Below are 13,710 nucleotides of genomic sequence, written 5' to 3'. Positions count from 1 at the left end.
GGCTTTAAAATCTAATATTAAGTGAGTATAATTACTGATTATATTCTTTTAATAATTTAAAAGATCAGTTTAGTTTAGTTTAGAGGTTTCGGTATCGGTATCAATATCGACGATACTGGGCTTGAAAATATCGGTATCGGATCGAAAATAAAATAAGAGGTATCGTCCATCCCTAGCAGTGGGTCAGCTTCGGGCATTTCGAGCGCGTGCAAGGCAGTAGTGATGGTAAGTCCGAATCATTTCTGGAATCGGTTCTTTCGAACACAAAGCAAAAAACAAATCGGCAGTTCTTGCACCATCATGTGATCCCTGACACGCCAGCGTGTCATATTAGGCGTTCTAAAACGTTCCAGTTAAGTATATAAATTGTTGTTTGTCATTTCGTGTCTAATAGTTAAGTTTATTGCAGCCAAGATTCAGCTCATTAAAAAAACAAGAAGCCATTTAGAACCCAAATATAATTAGCATTTAATACAATAGCAAAATTTATTCTTACTTATATCGTTGTAGACATTGTTTATAAAAATAATTTTCTTAATTATTAAACTGTCATACTTTTTGTCATATCGGTTCAATGAGTCAGTGAGTTCCGTGAATCATGGACCATTGCGAATCTAATAACAGAGGATTTTAAAGGCAGAGTAAGCGATTTCTGGTAGCCAATGTTGATATTTGAAATCACCAAAACAAACACGCCCCTACCCCAAAAGGGTCTTGCCCCTATTTTGATAGCTCCGCCCCACATATACGTATGCAACCCAGGCAACGATTAGTTCTGTGAAACAAAGCAAAACCAATGTTACACCGTGTCTACGGACGTGAGCGGCGCGGCGCAACAAATCCCGACAGAAAACTGCTGCCGGGTTCTATTTATGACGTGCTGACATACATTTCAAATGGTTTTCAACGGTCGTTTGATCGCGTCCAGTGTAGGCAGACTTTAGTTGTTGTAGACACGGTGTTACTCACCTACTGAGAAGAAACATAGCAACCTCGGCGTCCGATCGCAGGCCTCCGCTCCTTGAGTTCTCTGGAAAGCTGATCCGATATTTACACGGGTCCTACTTCTTGCCTTATCTTTCCGCAGACGTTTTCCTCTTTTGTTTTTTTATCCGCCATCTCTATCTTTCTGTCGCTCGGCTCGGCTAATGTCCGTTCCATGCACTGAAAGCTCTCTCCCCCACATCACGAGTAGACACGCCCCTTATTGCTGATTGGCTACAAGTTTGTTTTGCTATTCGGCCCGAATCAGTTTTCTAAAGTGTTTTTGAAAAATCACATACCCTGCCTTTAAGTTGTCAGTGGGGATACATACGACCGGGGAATTACAGGAGGAAAAAAAATAAAAACAGATGATTCTCGGTTTATCGAGTTAGTAAGCTTTTAACCCAGACGATTACGAGTCGGACATGTCCACAAAGAAACGATTCTCTGTTCAATGAATCAGTGCGTTGTTGACTCGAAAACAACTCAGACCGATTCAGTTCGCTTTTAGAATGAATCGTTTTGACTTGTTCTGTAAACCAGTTCAATGTATTAAAAAGGTCCGAACGAATTAGCCTACTAAACGACTGTGTTTAAGATTTAGACTCAAATATTTTAAAATCAGCCCTAATTTAAAGATAAATCCCAAAAAGATAAGTCAGAAAAAGAGTCCAGACAGCTAGGCGAAAAATGCGTAAAAACGTTAAACTATCTGTGATGGCTCCATGTGCATAGTAGCCTAAGTAAAAACTCCAAGAATTCCAACGAATTCTAAATACATATTCATATTTTTTATGCAAACACTATCAAAAGCATTTGGTGCATCAAAATGCTACTAATTCGACTTAAAGATCATGAGAGCAAATTTTAGCCGCTTATCATTAATAAACATCACAGTGTCATCCCAGGTTAGTGTTGTGTCTTAACTGACAGCTGGCATTTGTTGCATCATTAATCAAAGCGTGGATAATGCTGATTCGACAATCTGCCTGCGCGCGCGGATGCAACAGGACAATATTCCCAATCCGTCGCGCTCTTCTAAGCTTTACTAAGCATGTTGTTCTGATAAATGGATGCCATTTCAGTTTTTAAAACGATTTTTTTTTTGCGGTTGTAGTGAAGAAAGCATGTGCTCAAACTCCGCAAACGGGGAAATAATAAGACTGCATTCAATGCAAGTTCAAGGCATTGTCTTAATGTAGCATTTTCAGGTCTCCCCAACACTGAAAGATAATTTCCTCCTAGGGAAACCCCATTAGCTCGTTACAGTAGAGTGATGCATCGTGCACTGAGGGTTATAGTATATGAGGAAAGCTCACCTCACTCATGCTGGATAATTAGTATGATGATGAAGGGTGGATTCGGCAAAAGAGCAGCAGTGGTGCAGTCCTTCAGTCCGCGCGCTGCGTGGGTTTGTGCGCCTGCTGGAGTTTTATACTTGGAGCTCCAACTCCCTTTCATGTCATCACGTTTGCACTAAACCAATGAAAAGCTGCCGGTGTCAACGCTTCTTATGTCACCACTTTAATCTTCTGAATAATCACTGAAGCGCACAATTGCAGCTTTTACGACTCCTACAGAAATGTAGGCTACAGCATGATAAATAACATATTTTGATGCATAGGAATTTTGATGCATAGGAATTCAATTTCATTGCATTAAACATATAGCTTAGCCTATACTATAGATTTCTATCAGACTATTTAACTTCAACATTTTAATGCACTTAACGCACCTTCATTGCATTGAAATATATAATGTGTGTGTGCATATGTATGTAGCCTACATGTATGTGTGTTCATATGAGGGTTAAATTGAGGGTTAAAGGATAAAAAAATTAGTAGCTGTTTAAAAAAAGATAATGGAAAGTCCCCACCATGATAGCAAATTTTTTAAATTTCTACTACTTTGAAGAATAAATAATTATAATAAACAAATAAATAATAGTACTAATAATAATATAAATAACATAATAATAATAATTAAAATATGTAGGCCTATATCCCCACTAAATGTATTCAGTTTGCATTACATTTTGCAGAAATGAGACTCTTTTAAGGTATTCCCACCACAACCTGACAGCAAATGTGCTTGTGCACCTCGGTGCAGATCCGGCATCTCCCTCCTAGAGAGTCAGCATGCAGCCCTCGCCTCGCGTACAGTAGATTCAGATGAACGCCAGTGCAAAAGCTTCACTGCAGCAGTGCTTCTTGGCATAAATGAAGTTTGGATCAATGTAATCTTTAAAACAGCAGCAGGGAGATGCCTCACCAGCAAAAGACCTAGAGCCTGCCCTGATGAAGAGAACGGTCCTTAATAAGTGGATAGCTTAATTAATCATTTGTATATTAGCATATGCATTGATTGTGCAAGTGTAATGGAGGGGGAAAATGTGCAGTTTTATCCTTCGCTGCAGCATGTGAGCTTGGGGAGAGTTCCTGTTTGCATGCTGCCACCTACAAACTAACACAATTTCAAACCGTTTTGGGGCTTGGTGCATCAGATTCACATACGGTCTTTATAATCGCTGAGCAGCGAGTTTGGTTATCACAGATGTTATCATCTCTCTCAACAGATGAGCTCCATTAAACACAAGCTATTCCTCTGGTGCCGTGCAGGATAAAAGCAGCTAGAGCAACGCAACCACAGCCATATCAGAATTGTGTGACATCTCTGTCTTTGTTCCTTGAATTCCCATAATATTTTTTATTTGCTGGCTTGTTAAATGACAATCGATTGTCTTCCATTAACGCAAGCTGGAAGACTAGCTTTAACAGAGACATTTTAATGGAGATTGGAAATTTAAAGGCAGTCCGTGGTGTTCTCTATTGACTCACACTTGGCCAAACAGGCCTTAGGGCACTTGTCACCATGAATTTTGAGATGAACTATGTATAAATGAAAGAAAAACATCTATAGAAAGAAAACCATTTTATCTTCTTGTTTTTGCATTTCCAGCACTTTAAAGAAATAGTTCACTCAAAAATGAACATTTGCTGAAAATGTACTCACCCTCAGGCCATCCAAGATGTAGATGAGTTTGTTTCTTCTTTGGAACAGATTTGGAGAGAATCTGCAGTGGTTTGCAGTGAATGGGTGCCGTCAGAATGAGTCCAAACAGCTGATAAAAAGATCACAATAATCCACAAGTAATCCACACGACTCCAGTCCATCAATTAACAACTTGTGAAGTGAAAAGCTGTGTGTTTGTATGAAACGAATCCATTGTTCAGGTGTCTTGACTTTAAACCATCACTTCTGGCCGAAATATAAATCCAAAATCCATAATGCTTGCTTCAGTGAAAAGTCCATCCCCTGTTGACCTCTCACATTAAAATCCACTGACATATTTGTTTGTGTTTTGTCACTTGTAAATGGTGATGCTTGATCTGTGCATATTTCTCTCCTGATTCAGATAAATTGACTTTCCACTGGTAAAAGCAATATTATGGTTAGAGGACTTGTATTCTGGCAGGTAGTAATGAAGCAAACAATGGTATTTGAAGTTAAAAAGACATTAATGATGGATTTGTTTCTTACAAACATGCAGCTTTTCACTTCACATGACATTAATTGATGGACTGGAGTGGTGTGGATTATTTGTGGATTATTGTGATGTTTTTATCAGCTGTTTGGACTCTCATTCTGACGGCACCCATTCACTGCAGAGGATCCATTGGTGAGCAAGTGATGTAATGTTAAATTTCTCCAAATCTTTTCCGATGATAAACAAACTCATATACATCTTGGATGGCCAGAGGGTGTGTAAATTTCTAGCAAATTTTCATTTTTGGCTGAACTATTACTTTAATTCAAATCACAGCCCTGCAGAGGGTCACTGCCCTTCTCTTTACATAAGAGAATTGTGCTCGGTTCTCTGTATTTTTGGTCTTTCTTGAGTAAACAGTGCTGCAGAAAGTCCCTGTTTAATGACGCTGCTTGGTGTCATATAATGTCTCTGCTGCCCCCGAGCTCTGAATTTGATAATGACCCACACTGCCTCAGAGTCACACTGCAACACCTTAGTAAGATCCGACTGGCTGTGTTTTTCAAAGCAGTCTCTAGAATTTTCCTGGTTGACGTTGAGTATTTGACGATCCATAACCGTCATCCAGGTAAACCTGACAGCAATAGCACATTACTGTACACATTCAAGCAAATGTTTAATTAAAGTCTACTTCTCGTGATTACTTTTCAGCTATACATTAGACTGACAAGGCTTTGAGAATGGTTAAGCCTTAATTAAGGCCATTCCTGATAGACTATCAATGACCATTAGCAGAATCCTATGAATCATCTCCAATGCACTGCTGGCACAGAAACTGCCTACACTAAGAAGAGCGCAGGAGACAGAGGAGGAGGGGAAACGTTCACTGGCATTGATACAGCTTGGCTTATATTATAGTGAACCTACTTATGTCTGAACCCTGTAACTACAGAGGAAACCCCTCTCAGACCTTCTGCCCAGTGTTATTCTGTCTTTGCTTGTGCATATTATATATGACTAACAATGCAATCTTATGGCAGTTTGTAACTATTTTAGGTTTTTGTGGGTAATTCATAATGTACACTCTTATTTCTATATTTTTGTATGATCTGCTTGCATCCCCAGAGGAAGTTATGGTCATGCTTAATTTGATAAAACTTGATTCACATTGTATGAAATTGACTCATGATATGTTTTCTGACTTGATTCATGCAGTGCTGTGGTGTGCATATTTACATACTCTCTACGTCTTACGAATGTGCCTGTGTTTTTATCTTAACAACCACCCAAAACACCCTAACTGCATGCACTAAAAAGCATTCAGAACATATTAGCAACCACAAAACAGCATGGTGGCAAGTTTTGCATTGACAAACACCACTTATGTTCTTCATACAATCTAAATTATAATTATATCAGTTATTTTTAAGCATTATAATTAATAATTATCCTACATAATTCAGTGAGGACTTTACAGTGACCTCAGCACTATACACGTCATGTACTTGCACCTCACTCTGACTTTCATTAGCTGTGTGCTGTAATGAAGGGTTCAATTTACAGTGGGCTCATTTAAAGTAAATGGCTCTGTGATACTGAATCGCACTGAATAATTACTGGCCTCCCGGAAATCTTGAACATTTTGTTGAAAGAGCAAGAGTTGCTTCTCATTCCAAATAACTCCATGGAAACACAATACAGTTTTAATAGGCACTAACTAATGATGCAAATTACTGATTAGCAAAATGGTGGAGTTGTGTACATGGATCTTCAATGCTGATGAGAGAAAGATCTTGATTACAGTATGCCTGTGTGTTTATTGGACTAGAAATTTTTGATTAAAACATGAGGGTGTACATGATGCACTGCATGAATACTAATCGCAAACAGACCAATGAGATCAGTGCGGTTCAGAAATGTAGTCTTTATACCTCAACTGAGCCAATGATATAAAAGCTGAAATCTACCTGACTATTCATTAAGTAAATTAATTTTGGTTATAAATACAGTTAGCGAGCTAAAAGAGCTTATGAAAATGGATTGGCGGGGCTTTAGGATGCATTAGTCATTGTTAGGATGAGCCCACCATTATGGGTCAAATCCCAACCACATAAAGCTCAGCATTAAACCTTGAAAAGTTCACCCAAAAATGAAAATTTTAAGATTTGGAAAAATTGAGCATTACATCACTTGCTCACCAATGGATCCTCTGCAGTGAATGGGTGCCGTCAGAATGAGAGTCCAAACAGCTGATAAAAACATTGCAATGATCTATACAATACTGACACGACTCCAGTCCATCAATGAATGTCTTTTGAAGTGAAAAGCTTTGGGTTTGTAAGAAACAAATAAGATGTTGCTTATTCAAACTGTTGCTTTCAGCTAAAAATTAGAGTACTGTATCCATAATATTGCTTTCTCCAGTATAAAAGTTGCATAGATCAAGCACTGTTTACAAGCAAAAACAGTCGAAAAACGTTCTGAAAAATATATGTCGGTGGCCAGAAGTGACGGTTAATTGATGGACTTCAGTCATGTGGATTATTGTGATGTTTTATCAGCTGTTTGGGCTCTCATTCTGACGGCACCCATTCACTGTAGAGAGCAAGTGACGTAATGCTAAATTCCTCCATATCTGTTCATATGAAGAAACAAACTCAAAACTTACCTATATCTTGGATGGCCAAAGAGAGTAAAATTTCGGCAAATTTTCATTTTTGTGCGAACTATTCTTTAAGGCGTAAAATGAAAAATCTGTCATTGACATAATTTCTCTAATGAATTCATCTGCATTGGCCTGCTGATCAGCATTGCTTTTTTCAGCTGGAAGTACAAAAATAGCATGTTATTTTAAATAATAGGAAGACAGAAATGGGTCTCAAGTGAGTATGTACCATGCAACCACAACAGAAGCATTTCCATCGGCTTGTAGGGGTATATATAGAGAGAACAGACAGTTTTGCTACTCTCTGGAGGTTTTATTGTGAGAAAGTCATAAATCTTTAAAAGCAAGGTTGTGTGCAAAGGTGATAATATTTCCTCTCTAATCATTAGCTCCTAAATTTTACCTGAGACCCAGCTGTATCTTCTGGCAAGACCACCCTGGTGTATCAGTTTTAGTGGTTGCTGTATTTCTGTCTGGTTTTTCTGAAACACAACAGAGGTTCATTAACTCCCGGAGTGCCTTTAGCAAAAGATCCAACTAGATTGTGTGGACAAATAAACTGTGGAGTCTGGCTGACCTTTACGCTTCTCACATCCATGATCATTTGCTTCAGGAGAAGACAGTCATTCAGACCAACTGAATTAAGCAGCTATTCTGAGAGGTTGTTAATAGTGGGCCAAGATCTATGGAGAACTTTACACCTGCTCACTCTCTGAATATTTCATAACATTAACTTTGAAGGTCCATGTTCTTGAAGTGAAAATGATTTTGAAAAGGGTTTGACTTTAATGGCCATTTTATGACTGAACAAGACTATTTCTGACAGTTATTTTAGAGCATTACCACAGTGAATTTAGAGTAGAAAAATAATGGGAAATGCAAGAATGCCAAATAACCCAAATAATTCATTTTATGAACTTCACTTAATTTATTAAAAAATGTATTATTAATTATCCAGTAGAGCCACAAATTCTGGCGTTTCGGGTGATGTACCAAAAAAAGGTCAGCAGTATATATAATCTGATTATTATTATTAATTTTAGTGCTGTCAAACGATTAATCGCATCCAAAATAAAAGTTTTTGTTTACATAATATATGTGTGTATTGTGTATATTTATTATGTATATATAAATACACACACATACAGCATATATTTTGAAAATAAATATACAAAGTACACACACATATATTATGTAAACAAAACTTTTATTTTGGATGTGATTAATTGTTTGACAGCACTAATTAATTTTCATGTAGTAGCCTAATAAAGATAGACCTAAGCGAACAATAGCCTTTAAAATTACTTCAAATACATAGCAATGAGGCAATAATAATGGGTTCAAATAAAGCATCAAAAGCAAGTAATCATATGGTTTTATTGAACAAAACTGTTAAAATACATAATGTGTCATAAACAATAGAGCCAATGTACATTATGCATGATATTTGTCTTTCAAATGTAGTGAAGTTAAAGTCATAAATTTCCAGAAAAAATAATACTCAAGTAAAGTACAGATACTCAAAAAGTGTACTTAAGTACAATACTCAAGTAAATGTACTTAGTTACTGTCCGCCTCTGATGATAACAAATGCCTGCGATTGTTTTTACACTTCACTGTGCAATATAATCCTTGTTCAATATTGACTAAACAACATTTAATTCAAATGTCCACTTAAACTTTAATATTTGGCCATTTCTTTACGACAGAAATGCTACAGCAACTATAAGTTCTTGAATATGTGGACATCAAAATGTGTAAACTCAGAGCGAGGGATTAAACATTTATTTTGAAGTCGCGATAAACAGTTGAGAAAATTATTATGTTTGCTTAGGTTTATAAATGATTTACCTTACAAATCTGATGAAATGGAGCATGCTGAGTTCCCAGATGAACGTTATAATAAATTCAAACACTCAACAATATGCAGAGATGGAGTTTGAGGTGCTCCACGCATGTAAATTATAACAGTTTATGTGGAGCAGCATTTACTGTGAATGGAGCCGCACTGACACAGATGTGCTACAGCTTATTTAAAATACCTTGGAATAGCATGTAAATACCATGCCATATGGTAATTATTTAGTGCCATTTTACAGTATATATATCAAAGCACCATGGTATTCTTTGAAATTACCAGATGATGCCATCACTACAGCAACGCTTCACCACAGGGTTCTCCGTGATATTTTGCTTCATATTAGATTGAAACTGGAAATGTTCCATATCTGTGTCTTGAAGGTACACAGTGCTGGTTACATAACAGGAAGTTTCTTTGGTGTGGTCGTAATGAGTGGGAGAATATCAGCTGCTCGGCCAGCACAGAGCTGGGTGGAGTGAGGCGTGAGGAAGAGGAAGACTCCACAGCTCATAACAAGCCACGGGGGAATAGATGCCAGCCTACAGCTGGCCATTAACCCAGCTTTATTTATTTATTTATGAGCATTCATTATTTTTTAAGGGAAAAGATGAAAGAGGGCTAGTATTCACACACACTGACTGCAGAGCACTTGGATAAGAATGTCAGATGCACACTGCAGCGAGATATTTTACTAAAGGAGCGCATGAAAAAGAGCAGCAGAGCGTTCCTGTCTGTTATCTATATGTCTGTTCTTTGGTTTAAAAATTTCTCCAGCTTTGCGGCTTCTGAAAGCATTTTTGAAATATCTTGAAAACAGAATAATAAAGTCAACTTGGATGGATGGATAGATGGATAGATAGATGGATAGATAGATTAAAAAACAATAATTGTACAAAAAAGTGTTTATTCTTTATTACATAAGAATCTATAACCACATAAATGTTGTCTATCTGACAAAAAAAAAAAAAACTTAAATCAGGGTTTTTGTCTGTTTTTTCCAGAATAAAATATATAGAAACATCCTTAAAATGAACAATTGACTTGAGTAACAAAATAAAATATATGTTGAATTAATTTAGAATTAAGTATAATACATTCTCCTCATCTCACTGGCATATTTTCTTGTTTTAAGTATAAAAAGTGAGGTTCATGCTTAAAACAAAAAAAGAGGAGGGGATCATAAAACTGAAGGGGAAAAAAATCTATTTTGCTATACATTAATAATACATAGTTTTAAAAACATTTGTTTAAAATTCTTATAATCCATTTTATGGATTTTAGTGCCGTTAAAATGCATGAAACGCAGATAAGTGACAACTACACACAAGGTCTTTATGAATTTGATATTAAGTGACTGATTGATGTTTTAATAAGGATCACATAGTTCCAGTCCATTTCATGACACTTCACTGTATGATGTAATTTTGGCGTTTAAGTAGTTTCCCTCTGTGGGGAGGTACAAATCAGTGGTTTAGATGAATTGTTTAACAGCATCATGCTCTGTGAAGCATTACGTGTCACACAAGATGATCTTCTCTAAACGCTTCTAATGTAAAATCTTTGAATTGTAAGTAGCTATAAAAACAGGAAGCAAAACTCTCATGGGATGTGTGGTGCCATATGCTGATGATTTTATGATTCTGGAGAAAACAGGAAGATGTTGATTTAAAAAAAAATGCTGTGGAAATGCAAGCATCTGATGAATGCATTATGCACATGCAAGGACTTTAAAATGAATCAACACTTCTGTCATATTGGTTTAAGTAAACAGACAAGTGATTTCCGGCAGATCTTAACCAACCCCTCGACCGCCCTCATTCCGACCACTTTATCTGTTAAAGCCCAAAAACATGCTCTGATGGTGATTATCCACAGTGTTCAGTGGGGTCCAAAAGTCTGAGACCACCAAGAAAATCCTTCTGTGTTCCAATAAATAATCCAGTGGAGGTGAAACAAATCTTTCAGGCTCTCTTTCTTCTGTATTTAAACCTAAAATTATTATTTTATGTACAAGAGAGAAGAAGAGAGCCAGTGCACCTGCTGTCTGTGAAGTCCAACATCTAGTCAGATCTAGTCTCTAGAGGATGGTCATGTGTCTGTCGTTCCTGTGACCATCATCAAAAAAGCCATCAGGCATCTGAAAAACCAAAGATTTGTATTCGATCTGGAGTCCTGACAAATATTCAAGCTTATGAAATGTATTGAAATATTCAGTTCAACATGAAAGGTGCTCACAACCCATTTTACTTCCATTATGAGGCATTTTACATGAGTAAAAAAATGATCGGTTTTCATTTTGATGAAAGATTATAAAGACAATTTTTCTTTGAAATAGTGTGCACTGATGAATCGTTCGAAACAAGATCATGAATGTGTGTTAAGGAAGCAAATAGGTGAAGTTTTGGTTTCATGTTGGCTTTAAGCTTAATTTGAGGCATCACCTGATGTTTGTTAGAGTGGTTTGTGTACCAGACTCCACCATTGGTGTGTCCTGCTGTAAAGAGAAGCACATGATAGTTCAGAGTACAGAGTTCATTCATGCTTTCCTGAATCATTACATTAAAATAGATGTCAGTAAAAGAAAGGAAAATGAGGCTTCTTTTGTGCAAAAACATAATGCCCATTCAGATTGTGAATGCAATCAATTGCTCTTTTTTCCAGTTATTTGTGTCTTTGAAGTTTTGAAATTTCACTATTATCGTCAAGTACAGTACAGTTTAAATTTTGTTTGGTTTATTTAAAAAAATAATAATGAAAACTGTTGTTTAACATTTCAATAATATTTCATAATATTACTGTTTTTATTATTACTGTATTTTTTATCAAATAAATAATGCATATATAATATATTGGATGATACCCCTATGTATGTTTGTTTATGCATACACACCATCATGCCTGTCTCTAATATATCCTCGGTTGTCCCGTCCTCGCACATTTTCTGTGGCAGGCGTCCTATTCTGGGAATGGATTCGTGCCCTGAAACAGGAGCCCAGACCTGTTAGCAAGCCACTCACAGTAGTAAAGGTTTTGAAAGAAATGTTTCCTCAATTTCGCATTACTGTGCATTTTCAATCACTCTTAAATGCAAAGGACACACTGGAGCTCATTTCTCACCTCCTGAGCTCCTCCTGGTAGCTTGACTCTGTAGAAAAGAGACAAAAAATGAGCAGTTTACAATTTAACACCAGAATCACATCAATAATTTAAGAAGCTTGGCTAGTTAGCAAGGTCCAGAAAGCACAATCTGGCTGCAAAAAGCACTTTTTTGTGGGATGCACTAATGCAAATAATCGGGCTTACAAAGGGAAAATTGGGATTCATCCTCACAATTACTCACTTTTCTTCCTTCTCTTGCAGAAGAAAACAATTCCGTAGATGATTAGAAACAATAGAGCCGCAGCACTGAAGGCCACAGTGACAGCGATCAGCACCGTCTGGTCTCTTTTAGCAAGCTTGTCTTGAACAGAAAGAGATAAGGGAATCATGCATGCTCTTCATCTTGTGCCAAACAGGAGAGCAAAGTTATACAATTAGCTTCGATGATAATATTAATCTTCATGTGGCTGGATTGGTGTTTGCAGTGCCCTCTAGCTGTTGCTGAAAGTAATTCTTCTGATTTGTGGGTGGAATTAAAAATGACCCCAATTTATATTGTTGTGCTATGTTTAGAATTCCGATTCTGTTTGTGTTTATCATTAGAATAGAAGTTAGAATTTGTGATCTTCTGTATTTGTTGATCACTTAAAGTATGTTTAATGTTCTTACCAACGGTCAGGAAGACAGTGCTGCTGTCCGGTGTGCTCAGGGCTGGTATCTTGACCAGACACTGAACAGAAGAGTTTTTGACGGCAGTGACTGCCAGCGTACAGCTGGAGTTAAACAGGTTTCCCTGTGTTACAGAGTTTGTGTTGCAGGAATATGCCACTCCATTAACAGACCAGGACACGTTGGGTTCAGGAAACCAGCCCACGGCCCGACACTGGAACTCCGTCTTTGCTCCTTCCGTTTTGGTCTGATTTCCACCTACGATCCCCACGCTGCCACGTTCTGGAAAAGAACAGAGCAGAATTATCTCTTTCGAACACACACTCTGCCCTAATCACTCTGGATTTGAGAGTTTGCTTTTAATGACAGTCGGGCCTGTCGTGAAACATGGGCCACTTTAATTAAGAAGTAGATTATTATTGATTATCTGCACTTTGAGATGTAATCGGATAATTTCCCACGGGACAGCAGGACAGGTGAAAGCAGTGACTTACAGGTGTGGCTGATAACATCTCGGATTTGTTTTGCTTTGCGCTTTGTACTTTTTGTGGTCCATGATCAAAGCACAGACAGATCTTGTAAGGCAAAACTCAATTCACTTACAATGCATCAAAGAATGAAGAAATTATTTAAATATACATGCTTGCGATACTCTGCTATATTCTGTGGCTGTGCCTTCTGCTGATACATTTTCAAGCTGAAATGTCTAATACTAAATATATTAAAAATAATAATATAAGATTTGTTATAAAAGTTAAGCAAGCAGAATTAGCAATATAATCTCTTGCAGTTACAGTAAACCTTGTAAAAGGGTGTAAAGATTCGTAGAAAATGTGGATCATGCATCTAACAAAAAAAAAAATGACCTAAATTAAATGACTTTAATTTTATTTAGAAATCAATTTAAGGAGAAATATAAATATACTTTTAATTTTTTTTTAAATG

The 13,710-nt window shown here is 37.0% G+C and overlaps 2 protein-coding genes across 3 annotated transcripts in view; both read right to left on the bottom strand.

Annotated features, from left to right (window-relative positions):
* The window catches only part of pcp4a (Purkinje cell protein 4a), a 34,202-nt gene extending 31,780 nt beyond the window's left edge, over positions 1 to 2,422 (bottom strand). Inside the window, exon 1 of the mRNA XM_016576501.1 lies at positions 2,304 to 2,422. Coding sequence (XP_016431987.1) covers positions 2,304 to 2,312 — 9 coding nt within the window. The 5' untranslated portion in view covers positions 2,313 to 2,422. The remainder of the gene's footprint in view (positions 1 to 2,303) is intronic.
* Positions 2,423 to 10,218: 7,796 nt separating this feature from the next.
* LOC107758697 (immunoglobulin superfamily member 5-like) overlaps positions 10,219 to 13,710 on the bottom strand; it is a 9,107-nt gene continuing 5,615 nt past the window's right edge. Inside the window, exons 4-9 of one of the 2 annotated variants that reach the window (XM_016576499.1) lie at positions 12,766 to 13,047; positions 12,338 to 12,463; positions 12,115 to 12,142; positions 11,888 to 11,976; positions 11,439 to 11,491; positions 10,219 to 11,134 (exon numbers count right to left, since the gene is read on the bottom strand). In XM_016576499.1, the coding sequence (XP_016431985.1) occupies positions 11,075 to 11,134; positions 11,439 to 11,491; positions 11,888 to 11,976; positions 12,115 to 12,142; positions 12,338 to 12,463; positions 12,766 to 13,047 (638 nt within the window). In that variant the 3' untranslated portion in view covers positions 10,219 to 11,074. The remainder of the gene's footprint in view (positions 11,135 to 11,438; positions 11,492 to 11,887; positions 11,977 to 12,114; positions 12,143 to 12,337; positions 12,464 to 12,765; positions 13,048 to 13,710) is intronic. The other variant, XM_016576500.1, reaches the window with a different exon arrangement.

Source organism: Sinocyclocheilus rhinocerous, unplaced genomic scaffold, assembly GCF_001515625.1.
Source record: "Sinocyclocheilus rhinocerous isolate Xijiao unplaced genomic scaffold, SAMN03320098_v1.1 scaffold623, whole genome shotgun sequence".
Taxonomy (NCBI): domain Eukaryota; kingdom Metazoa; phylum Chordata; class Actinopteri; order Cypriniformes; family Cyprinidae; genus Sinocyclocheilus; species Sinocyclocheilus rhinocerous.
Note: the sequence above shows the minus strand (reverse complement) of the source record. Positions and strands in the feature narration are given on the sequence as shown.